General features: G+C 36.0%; 2 protein-coding genes across 3 annotated transcripts; one reads left to right on the plus strand and one right to left on the minus strand.

Moving 5' to 3' along the window:
* The first annotated feature begins 957 nt into the window (after nt 1-957).
* LOC132183734 (uncharacterized) lies at nt 958-10,861 on the plus strand. Of its 2 annotated transcripts, none has more exons than XM_059597137.2 (13): nt 958-1,068; nt 1,843-2,258; nt 2,619-2,865; nt 4,556-4,668; nt 6,035-6,114; nt 6,442-6,583; nt 6,695-6,775; nt 8,391-8,495; nt 8,676-8,858; nt 9,465-9,557; nt 10,006-10,145; nt 10,277-10,343; nt 10,518-10,861. In XM_059597137.2, the coding sequence occupies exons 2-13, from the start codon at nt 1,866-1,868 to the stop codon at nt 10,635-10,637; spliced, it is 1,764 nt and encodes a 587-aa protein (XP_059453120.1). In that variant the 5' UTR covers nt 958-1,068; nt 1,843-1,865; the 3' UTR covers nt 10,638-10,861. The 2 variants fall into 2 exon arrangements, with proteins under 2 accessions (XP_059453120.1, XP_059453119.1); XM_059597136.2 differs by having other exon boundaries at nt 1,850-2,258.
* A 5,986-nt stretch (nt 10,862-16,847) lies between these two features.
* LOC132184743 (alpha/beta-Hydrolases superfamily protein) lies at nt 16,848-18,228 on the minus strand. The gene has a single exon (XM_059598483.2). The coding sequence runs from the start codon at nt 18,196-18,198 to the stop codon at nt 17,155-17,157; it is 1,044 nt and encodes a 347-aa protein (XP_059454466.2). The 5' UTR covers nt 18,199-18,228; the 3' UTR covers nt 16,848-17,154.
* Between the last annotated feature and the right edge of the window lie 361 nt (nt 18,229-18,589).

Raw genomic sequence — 18,589 nt, forward strand, 5'->3', positions numbered from 1 at the left:
TTACAACATAATATATTTATAGAAAAACCCTAATTATAGTAGAATATGAGCCACTTATTATAACACAACGGAAACCTACAGTCTTAAAAATTTTGCACTCTCAATGGTATACAGAATATTGTATCTATCCAACACAGAAGCTTCAGCTGTTGACCTGAAAGAGTTCCTATATGTGTGCAGGCTGTGTAGCTTTAGGCTGCAGGACATCAACCTTGGTGGCAGCAATATACGCACCTATGATTGATAGGCAGATCAAGACCACTGTATCACATAAATGAATCATTTTGTATCTTTTCACTTAAATTTAGGCTTGGAGTTATAGTTGTGTGGTAGTTACGTAATACATATGCCTTCTTTCTGAATATTGAGCTTATTATTGGCTTTGAATTTGGCCACAATATGCTTTTCTTATTTGTAATGCTGCTCGCTATTTGCAATCTAATTTGGTAAGTCAGTCACTGAATTCTGTCAGAGCCCAAAGCCCAGAATTCAGAACCTCTTCAGTTCAGAGCAAAGTGAAAAAGTCCACGTCTACGCTGTGGCTAGACTTACCGAAGCTCACCTCTTCCAAAAAAAAAAAAAGAGTGAAAAAGCCCACGTCTACGCTGTGGGTCATCAGTGTTCGTGGGTCTTTCTTTTCTTCTAAATTAAGGGCGTAATTGTATTTTAATAAATTTTATGAGAATAAAATGAACATTTTACACGCCATCTGTTTAAGTTAACAAAAAAATTAAACAGTAAAAAGGGTAATGGAAAGGGGCTGAAAGATTAGAATCTCACATTGCCAGATTTTTAAAGCTTCGGAGAACACTGAAAATTTAAATAAGTGAAGTTTTTCAAAAAAAAAAACGTATCAATAAAAGTTAAAACCATCCATAATTACCCAGCGGAAAAGGAGTTAGAAAGGGAAATCTTAGTGGCCCAAAATCAGCCCATGGTCTTCCTCTTTCAATTCTAACCCAGTCTTCTGGGCCTCCAAACATCTCATTCACTCAACACAAAAAAGTGCTCTCTCAAGTCTCTGTGTGTTGTGAATCAGAGCAGCCGGCGGGAACTCGTTGAGATCCGGTAAGAGCACTACCACTTCTCAATTTAATCGATTTGCTCCAAACAGTGTAATGCTTAGTTTTCTTTTGGCTAATTTCGAACTCTTGCTCTCTGTTTGGTTTCTGAGAAAGCTGGGGAAAAGAAAAGAAAACCACATTTTAAGTTTCATATTATGTAATGCTTTAGAACGAAGAAACTCTCACTTGACTGAGCTGAGGAGTTGCGCTAGGCATAGTCTGAGACTCTGAGTTCCCTCGGGTCCCAAACGAATTCATTTTCACTCGTTTATTCGGTAGCCAAAAGAAGCTTTTAGGGGTTTTTTCAGGCCTTGGAATCCGAGTTTTCCTCTGCTCCTTTTATTTCTCAATAGTTCCTTCATGTTTTGGATTTGAATTCTACGGTTTGTTTTCGATCTCGGAGTGTGGATCTTAATCGTTCGTCGAAAGTTTCCCAGAAATTAAGAAGAAAATACTCGGAAGTTTCTAACAAATGGTGTTTTAAGTTAGCCGCTGTAAAATTCCATTTTCACGCTTTCATTTCCTGTGAATTCTCAATAAACAAATTAAGACATTGCTTTTATCCATGTGTTTTGCTCAATTACTGGGAAATTAGCTTCGGAATGGCAACAATTCTTCAGTTCAAGTATCTTTTCACTTAAATTTAGGCTTGGAGTTATAGTTATTTACTACATGCCTTCTTTCTGGATATTGAGTTTATTATTGGCTTTGAATTTGGCCACAATATGCGTTTGTCATTTGTAATGCTGCTCACTATTTGTAATCTAATTGTTTGAAGTTGTTAGATATCTTTGAAATAAGATGTATACAGCTGATGAACCACTATATCCAATAGCCGTGCTCATAGATGAGCTGAAAAATGAGGACATCCAGCTGCGGCTGAACTCAATTCGGAGGCTATCCACAATTGCACGTGCTCTTGGGGAGGAACGGACACGAAAGGAACTGATCCCATTTTTGAATGAAAACAACGATGATGATGATGAGGTGCTTCTTGCGATGGCGGAAGAGTTGGGGGTGTTTATTCCATACGTTGGGGGAGTGGAGCATGCCCATGTTTTGCTCCCACCTTTGGAGACCCTTTGCACTGTTGAGGAAACCTGTGTGAGGGAAAAAGCTGCGGAGTCGCTGTGTAGAATTGGCTCTCAGATGAGAGAGAGTGATTTGGTTGACTGGTTTATTCCTCTGGTCAAGGTTAGTTGACTGTTTTTTCTCTATGTTTGACTGTTATCTTTTATCATTTTCATTTTCTAAAGCTTGTTAACTGTATTTTCGGCAATATTTGGTTGTTGTGCAGGACTACTTTTTTATTGTTTGCCATTTTGACAGATTGTTCTTTCTAATATGGGTACTCACAACTTCCTTGATTCCTGAATGGTTTTGTTGTTAGCAACATATTGTCCGCTGCCACCACCACCCCCCCGCCCCCCAAAGGAAAAAGAAATGATATTTTAAAATTTGCATGTGGCTCTTTGGAAGAGTTTATTTCTAAATGTTCTAATGGAAACTTATGTACTCTTTTAACTCTCAAGTTTTAATTATTTTGTGTTACAGAGATTGGCAGCTGGTGAATGGTTTACAGCACGAGTCTCTGCATGTGGATTGTTTCATATTGCCTACCCTAGTGCCCCAGAGACGTTGAAGATAGAGTTGCGGTCAATATACAGTCAGTCTTGTCAAGATGACATGCCTATGGTTAGGAGGTCCGCTGCAATGAATCTGGGGAAATTTGCTGCAACTGTTGAATCTGCTCATCTAAAAACCGACATCCTGTCAATGTTCGAGGATCTTACACAGGATGGTAAGTCAAATATCTATTTAATGTTTGATAAGGCACACTGTACTATACTCGAGTGAACCCCTTTACACAGGTTTAGATAAGGTCAGCTTCAAGGGCACCTTGAAATAGGGTACGCCATCTAATTTTTTGTGAATGCTTTCCCTTTGATGGCTCATGATTACCTTTGCAGTTGAGTGGTTTTCTTTGTGTTTGTCATCATTGACTCTAATATGTCAATTGAAAACTCATGTTTGGATGTTTATTAAATGGGAAAATTACTAATTTGATCATTGGGGTTTGCACTTGTATCAAACAGATCCTTGGGATACCAAAATTATCTTGCAAATCCCTGGGGTAAGCTAACTGTCCAAAATGGTCCATGTTGTTATACCTCTACGTCAGTACCTCTCTCCGTATGGCCTGTGGCATAATCGATGAGTTAGCCAACTTTGGTGCCATGTCAGACGATACGCATCTGTGCCACATCAATTTTTAAAAGGTCATTTCAACAATTAAAGACACATTAACATTAAATAAAAAAAAAATAAAAAAGGGGTGGTGGTCCCTCACACCTGGGAGGGGCGGCCTCCTTTCAGATCAACAAGGGGCTGCTGCCCCTTAGATCAACAATGGGCTGTGACCCCTTTTGTGGGATGGGCGGTAGTTGCCCCTCAGAGAGACGGCTGCCCCTCATCTGTGAGAGGTGGCCTCCATCACTCCTAGATGGGGGTTGGTTGCCCCTTGCAGATAAGAGGCGGTAGTTGCGGCTTGAGGGGTCGGCACCCTATCACTACTTTCTATTTTTATTTTATTTTAATTGATGTTGACATGTCTTTTATTAATGATGTGGCCTTTTAATTGATGTGGCACTGATGTGTATCATTTGACATGGCAACAAAGTTGTTTGACTCATTGATTATGCCACGTGCCATGTAGAGAGAGGTATTGACATGGAGGTCTAACAGTTTCCGTCTACTATATGAACGATAGGGGCCATATTGGATGATTAGCTTACCAAGGAGATAGTTTTGTGACCCCAAGGATCTGCTTAGTATAAAATTAAGCAAGCATTGTTTAGTTTATACATGTTGCCTATGTGAATTTGCTGTCTCTCCTCATATGAGACCTTATCATTTGGAAGGGGGGAAAAACATGTTAATTTCTCAAAAGTTGTTTCGACTAGAAGGATCCGTTGTCTGTTAATGTTAACATATACACTGATAAGCACATGACTCATATGTATCACAACTTGATTTTAAATTCAGAGTTGGATGTATTATATGCATATAATGTGGCAAGAAGGCTAAGGTTGCCATTATGATCTAATTCATGAAGAACCCCCGTATATAATTGAAATTGGCTTTGATATTCAGACTCTTTTTTTTTTTATGAATGAATTTTTGTATTCATCAAATTCTAAATTTATATTCAGACTTGTTAAGTTGCATTAAGTTTAACTTCTATAACATAAGAATGTACAAAGACATGTAAGGGATCAAACTTAGATATGAGGAATCAGGCTATTAAACATCAGGACGTACATTGAGATGTGAGGGGTCATGAGGAATTAGTGTTCCTTTTCTTCTTAAATCCGAAAAGTTTATTGGAAAATGCATTTCATTACTGCATAATTAGTTTTTCTAAGATAATATTGAGTTAATTTTCTTTCATTAAGTTCATATGTGACATTTTAAAAATTAATTCTACTCAGATCAAGATTCTGTTCGATTGTTGGCCGTCGAAGGCTGTGCGGCTCTTGGCAAGTTGTTGGAACCCCAGGACTGTATTGCACATATTCTACCTGTTATTGTTAGTTTCTCTCAGGTATACCTGTGGACATGATATATAATATTCTATTTCTATGATTGGTGTTTCATGTTTTAGCAGATTTCATGTCTAGCATGGGTTTGTAAGGCATCCATGTGAGGATTTTTGTGCTAATACTTTAGTTGTTGTCATATATGATCATGATTTTGTTCTATCAAATTTCTCTGGTGATGTACCTTTTTGAAACATTATTTACAGTATCTAGTTGAAACAAATCATATATTGATTATTGATACTTGATAATGAGTATTGTAGAGTAATTGATGCTGAAGATATATGTATATATTTGCATACGTCTGTACGAATATATGTTTGTGCTTCCGTGCATTTTTTGCTATTTAGAGCATGTAATTCAATAAAACTTATTAGAAGCTTGGAAATGATGTAAGAATTGAGAAATTTTAGATGATATAAACTTGACGTGAAGATATTTGCAGCTAAATTTCAGTTACTAGGTGATAAGAACAGTGAATGAATAATTGCAAGGAGAACAGAAAGGAAAGTTGGGAACTGAATCATGTTCATCGCTTGTGGTGAGGTTGAAGTTATATTATATGGCAGACGACACTAAGATATTGGTTGAATTTGAGCTCTATTAAGCATGGACATGTGCAATGAAAAGAAAAAAGTACACTAGTACATGGTGATTTGGTTGAATTGAGGTTCTGGTACCTATTGTGTCTGCTTAGTGTTTCACAAGTTACTGAGCCTAGAAAAGAAAAATAGCCTGACTCAGAGGATTTTTGCATATTTTAAAAGGATCATGTATTTAAAAGGTTCACTGTGGGTTTAGCTATGATAACATAGGTCAGGGCGGCTTAAAAACCAAAAGAAATGGATGGTACCTATTGTGTCTGCTTGGTGTTTTACAAGTTACCGTGCCTAGAAAAGAAAAATAGCATGACTCCTACAGGATTTTTGCATATTTTAAAAGAAATCATTCATTATGTATTTCATTCACTTTGGGTTGTCTTCAGAGTTGAAATCAAAGAAAAGCTTGTGTTGGCTATTGTGATCGTTTTGAGTTGTCTTCAGAGTTGGTTTCGAAAGGGCCAGGCTTAATCTGGAGATTTCATTAGCAATGTTTTCCTTTTAATTTTATCACTGATTGATTCTATGCATCATGAGAATGTTCTGCGCATGAAATAAAATTCTTATTTTAAACAAGTTATATGATTAATTTATTTCTTGGAGCATGCTACCAAGTATCTCTGGTGTTATGCTGGATCCAACAAATTGCACCTTAAGCTGATACTTGTTATGCTTGTTTTTTAAGCTCTTACATTTACTTCTTTTTTTCTTTTTCTTTTTTTCTTTTTTTATTTTTTTTTTTATTTTTTTAATTTTTTTAATTTCTGAACAGGATAAGTCTTGGCGGGTGCGTTACATGGTTGCAAATCAATTATATGAACTTTGTGAAGCTGTCGGGCCTGAGCCTACTAGGTAGTCGGTTAATATTAAGCCACCATGGTATCTTGCTTTTGGCACGTAACTGACATTGTCCTGCTGCATCCTGTAAATATGTGTTTATGTTTTTTAATTTTTTGCAAGTATATGTGTATAAGTTCAGTTTTATTCTCATGTGTTCATTTTGCACCATACCCATTATCTATAACAATCCCCTCAAAGTTGCGCATGATTTCTGATCAGATGTCTTATTTATATTAAACAGTTTGTTTGGCAATTAACTTTCAAGTATGGCATGTAACAATAATGTTTGTTTGTGGCATCTCTTTTGTAATATTTTGTTCATGGTTATTATCTTCTAAGGACGGAGTTAGTCCCTGCCTATGTGCGGTTGCTTCGAGATAATGAGGCTGAAGTACGAATAGCAGCTGCTGGCAAAGTAACTAAGTTTTGCCGGATTTTAAATCCTGAACTTGCAATTCAGCATATTCTTCCTTGTGTGAAGGTGTGAAGGTGCACATGCTTATTAAATTTTTTAATTCTGTTTAGGGAACTACACTAAAACTTTTATACCCTCTATTACATCTATCTCAGTACTCTACAATGACCATTACAGGAGCTGTCATCAGATTCTTCTCAGCATGTCCGCTCTGCTTTGGCTTCAGTTATAATGGGAATGGCTCCTGTCTTAGGAAAGGTAAGAATGTCATGTACTGGATTTTGATGCAGTTATCCTGGTCTAACAATGAAGTATTGTTTCTCATTTCATGCATATAAGATGTATATGTTACTCAATATTTTCTATTTTTTCAATGCCAAACTTAGTTGATTTGAGAAACCAATTAACAAGAAGAAATAACTCTTTTGATTCTCTCTTCTGTTGAAAAGATTGTTTTGGGCTGGCTGATCTTTACATGTTGTAAACTGCATACATATTGGAAAAGTTTAGAAAGTTATCTTATGAGATGTAATATAGTTTATAGCAATTTTGTAGTAATGTGGTAGTTGCCAGCTTTTTCTCTCACTCTTTGGGTGTTGGTCTGCTACAGCTAAGGTTCCTTATTCAGCCTAGGTAGTTTCACTAGAATGGTTCAATTTTTTTTCTTATTTTTAATTGCACCATTTTTCCACGTGGATTTCAATAGCTATCCCTATTAGTTGATTCAAAATCCAGTCCTTTTTCCTCAGTTCTCTCTCTCCCCCCCCCCCCCCCCCCCCTTTCAAACCTTTTTTCTTTTTTTGGTGGGAAGGAGTAAAGACTTGTGGGCGTGGTGGGTTTATGGTTTCTCAACTTTAATTCTTACCGAAGTAGCATTTGTATATTGTTGCACGTTAATTATCCACCCTGCCAACGAATGTGGAGGGGGTTATTATTACCATCAAGACAGAAGAGCTTCTTAGTTGGTCTTAATGCTTAACCTTCTCCCTTTCCCCCTCCCCTTGGGGACAAAAAATTACTTATAAAAAAAAAAAAGATATAGTGATTAATCTACTTAAATCTATACCTTTTGACTCTTGCCTTTGCACTTGTCTTAGAATATTACTACAGAGAAACTCAACCTTTACTAAGTTGGTTTGATTTGGGGGTGGAACTTCTTGCCCGCAAGGTGACTTTGTCCAAATTTTGAATTATATGAAACTTTTTACTTCCTGTTTGTATTGTCATTTGAATTATTTGGTCAATTTTCCTTGCTGCATTTTATTGTAATTTTATTGAATTTAGAATCTGTGCTTGCTCAACCAAATTCAGATGAGTAGTTGGTGTAAGCCACTGTATTTTAATACCCTGATGTCCTCAAATAAAATTGTCATTGTCCTTTGCATGTGAGCTGCGGTTACACATCTTTTCTTCTTGTTGTTATACTTGAATTGCAATGTTTATAATGAGCCTTGTTGCCCTCCTTTATTATTTTGCCTGTGGATATTAATGCTGTCCATATGTTATTATTTTGGGAACAAACTATCCATGTCTTCTCTGATGATAATGGCATCTTTTATCAGCAGATATGCATTTGAAGTAAATACTAATTTCATTTCCTTGCATGTTTAGCTTGGATTTGCATGTCTAAACTTTTTCAATGTATTGTTTCATATGTAGTTTATAAATTTGACCTGCACATCATGTTTTGGGCAGAAAATTGTACACTTTTTATTCTAAATTATTTTTCTCTCTCATTTATTTGTTTCCTGAATTAGTATGGGTTGTTGGCTATTAAATGTCTCTGGTTTTTGCTTATGTGAGGAATTTAATCTTTTGCATGAGATTCTAACTTGCGTTGAATTTGTGAATCCCATTCTGTTATGTAATGCAGGATGCCACAATTGAACAGCTCCTTCCAATTTTCCTTTCTCTTCTGAAGGATGAATTTCCTGATGTCCGCCTCAATATTATCAGCAAGCTTGATCAAGTGAATCAGGTCTGTTAAAAATTAGGGATCTTAAGCGCTGTGCTGACCATTTCTTTCTGCTCCTTTTTACATTTTCCCATTTTTATGATTCTTATGATGCTTTGCATGCTTTCAATACATTGGACTTGCGACTTTAATATGCATGCATTTTTTCCCCTCAAGTCATGTTGAAACAAGCCATTCTTGCAGGTAATTGGAATCGATCTGCTGTCTCAATCCTTGTTACCAGCCATTGTTGAGCTTGCAGAGGATAGACATTGGAGAGTACGGCTTGCAATAATAGAGTATATCCCTTTATTGGCAAGTCAATTGGGTGTTGGGTTTTTTGACGATAAGCTAGGTGCTCTTTGCATGCAGTGGTTAAAGGATAAGGTTTGTCTTTCTTCATCTTGTTACATTGTGTATGGCATTCTTGTCTTGCATTTAGTTCATGTCACTCTGTATTTTTTTTTTTTTTTTAAATGTTCCTACCCTTGGTAACTCTTATTTGTATTTATATTATGTCTGTTTTATTATAAATAAATCATTTTTGTGTTTGGAAGGACTATTTGGACAAAACTAGAAGTAGGCATGATAGTATTTGTAGTGAGTCATAAAGATAGGGTTTTTAATCATCTGGAAATATACTATATTTAACTTTTAGGAAGTCAAATAGGAAATAATTTTGTTACTACCCTATTATGATTCACGTTACTGTAGGTTAGATTTTGGTAGAAAATTTATTCATCTTGTCTTGTAAGATTCAAAAACTTTATATTCTGTGCTGCATTAGGAAAATGAATTCCATTTTTAAACTTTTATCCTGAGAACGTTTTACCCACCTTTTGATTGATTTTTTGCCAAGAAGTTATCTGCCATTGTATTCACATAGTATTAACTTCTAATGCATTACTGGTTAGAACCAATCTTTGACTTCTTATCCTGGGTGTTTGTTGCATTTTATTTCTGGTTCATAATTATTCTGGGTGTTTATTACAGGTTTACTCAATCCGTGATGCAGCTGCTAACAACTTGAAGCGCCTTGCAGAAGAGTTCGGTCCAGAGTGGGCAATGCAGCACATAATTCCACAGGTTTATTTTATGACTTGGTTCATTAATTCCTACTGGCTTGACCCTTGATAGATTGCAGATTGCTCTACAATTCAACATGGAATATAACTCTAAGATTGATACATGGGAATTAAACTGAAATCCATACGGATATCTTGGTTTTGTCTTGGTTGCACGTAATTAAGGCTATTGAACGGTTTTTTGTAGTGATATCTTCCTGCCTGGCTCGTACAACTATCAATCATCCATCTTTAAGAAATATTTCAATTAACTTCTCTTGCAGATTTCTACTGATGTCTGATGGTTACTTTTTATAAAAAAAAAAGTTATCTGCTTCAGTTTGTTGACAAGCCTACTTAGGACTTGTAGACTGCACCCTATATTGATTTTTCCTTCTGTTCGAGTCTTGGTGATTTGCATTTTGTTGTTCTTTCTCTTTCTTTAGCTGCTACTTTGTGAAACTGGGCAGGTTCTGGAGATGACTAACAATCCACACTATTTGCATCGGATGACCATTCTGCGGGCAATCTCTCTCCTTGCTTCTGTAGTGGGCTCAGAAATAACAAATTCAAAACTGTTGCCAGTGGTCATCAATGCATCAAAGGACAGGTATTTGGTTTTCTTAGAACTTTGTTTACCTAATGGGAAAAATGTATTAAAAGAAATTGAAAAGAAAAAGATACAGGAAAGATGTAATTCCAGTTGGGCTTACGAGTGCTGGCCTGAATTTCACTTTACAGGGTACCCAACATAAAGTTCAATGTGGCAAAGGTGCTCCAGTCCCTCATCCCTATTGTAGATCACTCGGTAAGTATCTTATGCATTTTTGTTTCCTAATTTGCATTTTCAGTTTCTTTTTCACATTTTTTTATATAATCTTGATGAATTATTCATTATTCGTTGTGTTGCTTAATTTTGTTTATTTATTTATTTTACCTTTTTCGTCATTAATTGGTCTGAGAATTCTTGCATTGCTTGCAGGTGGTGGAGAAGACTATCCGTCCCTGTTTGGTTGACCTGAGTGAGGACCCAGATGTTGATGTCCGATTTTTCGCCAACCAAGCTCTTCAGTCCATTGATCATGTTATGATGTCTAGCTAGACAGCGTCCTTCCACAATTTCCCCACCGGACACAAGTTTATATGCCTTCCTTTTTGCTGGAGGTGATATTTTCTTTTGCGCATAAAATTTGTCGCGTCTTCTTTCGTCGTGATTTTTTTAGTGGTGCTTTAGTATATTGTGACTAACATTCTGAGCCATTTATGGCTACTGAAGTTGTGTGATCGGATGTGGAAAATATAACATAATATGATCCATTTTTGTTACTCTCTTGCATATTTTCCCCTATTTTCAAAACATCTTTACCAAATAGCAACTGGAAAAGATGATTTGGCGCAGCTAAATTGGATCCTCAGCAAATTCTCTAATGAATTACTTCTTCTAAGTTCTAATTTTGTGGTTGGGTTGATTATGGTAGAGAGATACAATCTTCATCACTGGTAAAAATAAAAAAGAAGAAAAAAGGACAGAAAAATAGATCACATGCGAGAAATACATATACGATCTTCGGGTACGGTAGATACTTGGAGTGTCTCTACTTGAAGTAAACAAGTGGGGTTAACATCCTTAAACGCCCAAAGGTTTTGGAAGGTCATTGTCACTCGGTAGATATCTCTTGGTTACAGCTTTTCGTGCATGCAGCACTATGAAGGTGCTTCTTAGTGTGTAAGGGATTGAGATCTCGTTGCACGGGGGAATTAGTTTCTCTCCATTTTCAGTCCATTATTTTTAGGGGTAGAATTGTCATTTCACTTTTTGTGAACAATTTTACCTCTCAAGTATAAATGACTGACTACTCTGAATTTCAATTCCGTTTCCATTGCACAGGTGGAATAGCTTTAATTTGGGTCATTTATTTGAAATGAATAACCCAAAACGTGACAACACATAAGAGAGAGAATGGATGGCTTGTATTGGGTACAAGTTACTGGGATGACTGTTGGAATGGTCGAATCATTTCACTAGCCAAAAAAGGTTTGACAACTCTCAAATACCAAGTTATGGGTGGTCAAACTAATTAAAGTCATTAAAATGGGTGGTTTAACCACCTTTAATGGTTGGGTTGGGGGTGACCAAACCACCCAAGTGGCCAAATAAGTTGGTTTGGTCATTCCCAAATTTCAAATCGAGTATGGTTGATGGTCAAAGGTGATTGTTCGGCAACCGCTATAATGCAAGCCACCATTATTCGCTCTTTGATTGTTGTCGCATTCTAAATCATTCATTTAAAGAATGAGCCAAATTAATAGTCATTAGTTGGGTTTGTGTGTGTTGGCACTAATTTTCTTTGTTCCAACGTCAAATCTTGAAGAATCTTTGTTATTTGTTGATGACATACTTGGGGGCTGGGTACCCAGTCATTGAACATATGCCACTCATTTCTCTGAAGAATCTTAAGTTGAGGACAAGTAACTAACTTATTTGTCGCAAGTGCAGTCTAGAAAACTGGTTTCTAATTTTATTCAGCAAAGCAACGAGGGCTGAGCTGACCTGCAAAATAAACTTTTGGGCCGGGTACCGAGTCATTGCTCAAGTAAGTTTTTTACATCAAAATCGACCTGATCTTGATCTAAATATTAGAAAATGCTAAAAATAAAGTCTGCGCTAATTTTTTTCTTTCTTAGAATTGTTGAGGGTTAGTGGAACATGATAATTTTTGGTGGAACAAGCATTAAAGGAAAATACTACAATCATCAGTTTGGGGGCAATCTCTAGTTCCGATTCTAGACTTTTCACTTTACGAATACTTATAACAACAAAATATTACCTTTTTTCAAATTGATATTCGGTATGGACGTATGGTTGAGTAATTTTAGGAGGCCTACTTGTGTCTTACTAAGAATGATGTAGCTATTAAAATCACTATTGGACTTGTGATTGATCATTATTAAGTTTTGATCCTAGAGTAATTTTAATAGCTACATCATTCTTAGTAGAATACAAGTAGGACATAAGTAGGTCATTTAAAATTACTCACGTATGGTTAGATCTATAAGAAAAGAGAAATGCTATCTACATTAATATCTAACAAATATTTCATTATGCTGATGTGGCAAGATGCAATAACACTTGGATAAGCTTCTTTTTTATAATTTTTTTTTTTAAAAAAAAAAAAATCCTAATAGGGGTGAGAAATTTGTTAGATATTGGTGTGATATATAACATTAATTTGTAAGAAAATATGGGCGAAAAATTAGGTATGTTTGGCATTAGGTGACACTAATGACTGTCTTTTCTTATAAGCCAAGTTAATCTATATAAAACATATCCACATATAAAGCATCAAAAAAATTTTGTTTTGTTTTTAAATTGTTTTCTTATTGAAATTTTTTTAAGGTCATTTTTATATTTTTACTGGCCTTGGGGGATATTGACACTGTTTTGATATACAATTGATAGTTTTTTTGGGGTGGTGGGGGACAGGGAGGAGGAAATTGACAATGAAGTGCTAGTTTGAAGGGTATGTATACTTTTCCTTTTCTTTTCTTTTTTATTTATTTATTTATTTAAAAAAAATCAACTATTGATCTATAGGACTCATATATATATATATATATATATATGTGGATCCTATAGATCCAATGGCGGATATGGACCAGAGTTGTATATATTGTAGGTCTATTTTTTTTATTATGTATTTTCTCTATTAAATCCTTACCATTCATGTATTCAGTCTACGTACCTCATTTTTCATATATATATATATATATATAAGTAGAGTCATCTCTAACACAAATAAATTAAAAGTCTTTTTGGCCCTACGATTTCAAAGGCCAAAAGTGCGATGTTAAACAAAATCATAAAAAATATATCATCATTTGGGAGTGCACTTTTAAACAACATTGCGGTTTGAAAATGTAGAAATATATGTATTTTTAAATCGCAGGTAATGTAATGCATTTTAAAAAAACATGCGATTTTAGAGGTTAAACTGTAATTTTAAAGGTCAAATCATAATTTTACCTAACACTTGATTACATTTTTAAAAGACGCATTTCCAAATCGCTTCTTTTGAAACCGAAAATCCAAACGGACCAAATTAATAATCTCTCATCACTGTGGTTAGTAGGTACCGGCTGGGGGTTGGGGGTTGTGACATTGTTAACTTAGAATGGTGGCTTGCCCGCCACAGACCGTCAACTACCAAAATAAATGTTGATTACGTACGCAATAGCTAGCGTTATACCTACCAGGCTACCCCCTTTATTTCTATAAATACAAGCTTATACCGCCATTTGCATTCATCTCAAGCCTTCCAGCATCACACGATGAACATTGTTGTATGTTCATCTAATTCTCATGCTGTTTCAAGAAATGTGGAAGCAGTCGAGGAAGAGAAAAAACAACATCAAAGTTTCCATAAAACTATAAAACTCAGGTAGCCTTTGTCCGTGGACTGTCGAAATCTTGGTTTATTTATAGGCCTCTTTGTCTTTGTTGTTAATTGGTACGCTGGAAGTATATGTTACTGGGTATGTGAGCTTATATAGGGCATTGATTGAGAAATATTATTTACTACAGTACTGCAATACGACTACTGTAATATTTTCCAATTGAGAAAATTGGAAAATAGCATTTTACTAGCTTTCAACAACTGCCTACTTTAGTTTCTAATAAGCAGCTCAATCGGCTGGGATCACGCCTAATAAAGCGAAGGTCATTAGTTCGAATCTCCCTCCCTTTTCTTGTGCCGACAAGTTAAAAAAAAAAAAGGAATTCATTTCGGTTTTTTTTGAAAGGGAACATACTATACTCATTCATTGATAAAAGTCACGAGCATAAAGCTCTTACAAACAAAGCAAAAGACTCTGAAGTAAATCATAGTCGAAGCTAAAGATGCGGTCATCAACAACAGACCAAATCAACCATAACAAAAGCATCCGCTAACCTATGACTAATTATCAGGTTTAAAAATTAGACTTGTATCAAACAGACACCATCTAATGTATAGGTAGCGCTTATTTCTCGGCCTTGAGAGCAGAACCTCTCAGCCGATACTTATCCTCTTCGACCCGAAAGTCAGGATACAGTTCACATCCACAACCCAAGGGTTTGGACCAGTAATAACGGGTAGTAACCGGGCACACCAAAGCAGGAAGAGAGAACCTTGTTACAAGCAAAAAGAAAAATCATACAGGGAAATAAAGGGAACAACAAAACAAATGCAGGAAAAGAAATTACAGCAAAGAAAACAAACTACAGGAGAACTTAAAAAGAAATACAAAATAGAAAAACAACAATACAAGAAAATAAAAACGAAAAACACACAAAGCGGGTCATTTCGGTTTTAATTGTGTTAGGAGTTATATGTTTAAAGAAGGTCGAGGTTCCCTCTAAGGACCTACCTAGTTCCTATTTAATTCGAGAGATTATGTAAACTATCTAGATTACACTATAATATTATGTCTAAAAATTTGCTATATATGTAATATTCTTGGCCAGCTGTTAGAAAACATAATCATGCAAGGGCTAGCTCATTAAATATCAGAAAAACTTACCCTAAAAGTTAGGAGTATATATCTAACAAAACTGTTCAAGGCATATACTTTTAATAATTAAATAAGCCCCCACTAAAAAAGGTAATAATTAAATAAGCCATCCCCTCCCCTCCCCCTCCCCCTCCCTCCCTTTTTTTTTTTTTTTTAACAAAACAGACCATTTCGGATGAAAATAAAAATCTAATTCAATGACCTATAGAGAGCAGAAACACAAAGGATTGTAGCAGTAATTTCATGATTTCCTTAATTGGAACAGCCAAATGACCCCTAAAGAGGCACCACCGAGATGTTGTCTTAGCCCTGAGCCACAATCATTTTGGATGAGTATCTTAACCATTATGTTATTAAAATTGTCGGCCATTAAAGTAACTAACCAGTGACAACATTAAGAGATAAGTAAACCAAACATCATTATCAAATCGACAAATCCTATTGCAAACGAACCCGTTATTTCTCCATCTCCCATATAACGAAGTCAAAGGTATCTGATATTAATATTGCTCTTCTAACAAAGTCGGTCTTACTATAAACTCATTTACAGACTAACATGATTATAGTTCATAATTAGTGAAAAAAATATGTTATGGGTGCTAAATCTTTTACCAAGAAATATGTAATAAATTAATGTAAAACTTATTTATTGGTACCCGTAACATTTCTCTTGATTAAATTGTTTTAATCATTTTCGATAAACGAGTTCCAAGTCAGCATTAAGATAATTGTAATAGAAGCTGTAGTAAAGAAAAGAAAAAAAGAAAGAAATTGTAAAAAAAAACCAAGGATAAGAATGAAGAAAGTAACAGTCAAATCAAATGTAAACTCCTCCCTCTTTCTCCACTCTCAAAATGGAATTTGACTTTAAAATCTGTATGATTTCTTTCTTCTTTGCATTTCAAATGTCAACGCTACCATAACTTTGAACAAAGGACAATGATTACATAAGCACAACTATATATGGTCTATCATCTATGGGTGTGTTAGTGGAAATCGGTCATACCCACGATAGAGAAGGATGCTGAAAGTGACAGCAAGCGTCTCAATGCCTCAGACCGACGATATTTAACTTCAAAACGTAGGGCAATTAAATTGCCACAACTTCAAGTTTTCAAATTCCACTTTCAAAGGTAAAGAAGCAAAAATATGCAATAATTCCAACTTAAAAGGTACTAATATTGTTATGTCTTCAATATTCTAAGCCAGTCCTCTACCATTAGGGCTGGTCGGAAGTAGTGTTGTTGTATTTTGATATAAAGTTTGGATATAACTCATTTTTGAAAGCTAACCTACAACGAGAAGGTATCAAAGATCTTATATACATATTTAAGATTATGCTTAACATATGTGGGACACAAGGATTGTAACATACCATCACATTTTCGCAGCCGACATCCACGACAACTCACTCTATTGATATTAACTCAATAATAACCCTTTCTCTTTTGGTTTTTCACTTATTTATTAGTATTTTGATACAGCTTATAGGTCGCTTCTTTTGTGACTCAAACCCATAAATAACGTGGTATTTGGCTTTGATATCAAATGATATATACAAACATTTGGTTTGAAATGTACTTTACAACAAGATGGATTCATTTTAATGTATCTATATATATGTATCCGAATTCTCAACAATTTGCTGATCAAATTGAAATGCAAGACAATTCTTATAACAAATGAAAATCATATCAAAATTTACTTGAGTAGATAGACTCTTACATAATTCGGACATTAAAGTAAGTGGAATCTCTTTACGAATATTAACAGAACCAAGTGTCCAATAATGCATCACATCAAAAACAGGGACATAGTACAAGAAGAAGCAATAATATGCAAATCTTTAATACATGCACTACCCAACATTGCACATGACAAAGCCTGCAAAAACGTAAATCAAAAGGCATCTACAGGACATAAAGTTTAGCTTATATTATTTTCCTTAGGGGAGAAGAAAAGAGGAAGAAAGCTTAATTTACATATTTTTCAAGAAATTGTGGTGAGAATGAAAAAGAAATTTATTTGCCTCAAAAGTGAAAACAAAAGCACATGTAGACAGAGATGAGTCATCGAGTAATAAAGGCCTTGATATCAGCCACCATTTCAAGGGTTCGGATTTGTGAGAGCTGGGTCCTACTCAATACCTGAAATGCATGGCCTACACCTTTATACACCACGTACTCGCTACTCTTACCCAAAGCTCTGCACAACTCCATGTTTCTATCTTTCAATATATCCATCTCCGATATGCACACCATCGCAGGCAAATGCTTTACAGCCTTCAATTCCTTGCACGAAGGGTTGCACCATGGATGGTCACGATTAGCCCCAGCTGGCAAAGCCAACCGCCAATATGCATCGGAAGCGGCTAAGCTCAGAGCCGAACGAGTCGGCTGAACCATATAATTCTCTGAGTGTGTCCGAGCCTCTCCGCCGAAAAATGGCTGTATTAAAATAGTACCCTTTAGACTTAAAGGCTTCAAAGACATTGCATTGTTGGAGCAGAGCCGTGTGGCCACATTGTGTGCTATATTGGCGCCGGCGCTATCACCGGCTAGGAATATTTTAGAGAAATTACAAAGGCTAGACCACCAGTATTGATCACTAGACGACCCACGTAAAGACTGTTGTTTCAACCAAATAAGAGCCGTTAACCCGTCTTCATAAGCGGCCGGAAGAGGATTTTCCGGCGCCAGACGATAGTTTACCGACATGATCAGGCAACCGGCTTTTGCTGATAATCTTGCTAAAAACTCATGGTAGCAGCTCCAAGCAGCGGAGCCAATACAAAAGCCGCCTCCATGGAAATAGACAAGCAAAGGGAGGTTCCCATGGGATGATGACGCAGCTGCTGGGACGTAAAAACGTGCCCAAATGTTTGTGAACTTGTCAATGACCATGTCCCGAGAAGTCACCCCAAGCTCCAAAGACAGTGTGCTTGTGACACATGGAACAACCTGGGGTCTTTCCACATGTCCATCTTCGTACACTCTTATGAGGCCTTCAATTTCCTCGATCACAGCCCGGTGACGGTGAGGACTGTCTTTGCCAATACGTTGCAGGCTTAGGGTTGGATCTAGGCTAATGGCAGCCATTCTTTTTTGTCTCATAGAATGTGAATCAAAATGAAGAAGTCGAAACTTGGAATATATAATATTTTAGGTTATAAAATGGTCTTTGGAGTTGCTTATATATATAGGAGATGAAAAGATAAGGCCAGGGTGTGGATATCAGAGGGTAAGAAAGGATCAACGGCTAACCTTCCTTGTCGTGCCAAGTGGGCAACTCCGAATTCACTACAGCTCTTCACGTGGGTTCAGAGTGTGGAACCCGTGGGAGGACTTCAATCACTTTCCTACCCCCATTTGGGCAAATACTTTTTCCTTTTCCGTCTTTTTTTTTTTTTTTTTAAGATAAAAATATCTTCAACAATAAAAAAATACAAAATACTCAAACTTATTTTCACATTTATAAATTATATCACATAAAAATTACTTTTTC

Source organism: Corylus avellana, chromosome 7 (assembly GCF_965113065.1).
Source record: "Corylus avellana chromosome 7, dhCorAvel1.hap1.2, whole genome shotgun sequence".
Classification (NCBI taxonomy): Eukaryota; Viridiplantae; Streptophyta; class Magnoliopsida; order Fagales; family Betulaceae; genus Corylus; species Corylus avellana.

Coding starts and splice junctions, on each gene's coding strand:
- LOC132183734 (XM_059597137.2), top strand. CDS start 1,866: ATGTATACAGCTGATGAACCACTATATCCAATAGCCGTGCTCATAGAT. Junction 4,669..6,034: donor TTATTGTTAGTTTCTCTCAG/GTATACCTGTGG, acceptor ATTTCTGAACAG/GATAAGTCTTGGCGGGTGCG. Junction 9,558..10,005: donor TGCAGCACATAATTCCACAG/GTTTATTTTATG, acceptor GAAACTGGGCAG/GTTCTGGAGATGACTAACAA.
- LOC132184743 (XM_059598483.2), bottom strand. CDS start 18,198: ATGAGACAAAAAAGAATGGCTGCCATTAGCCTAGATCCAACCCTAAGC.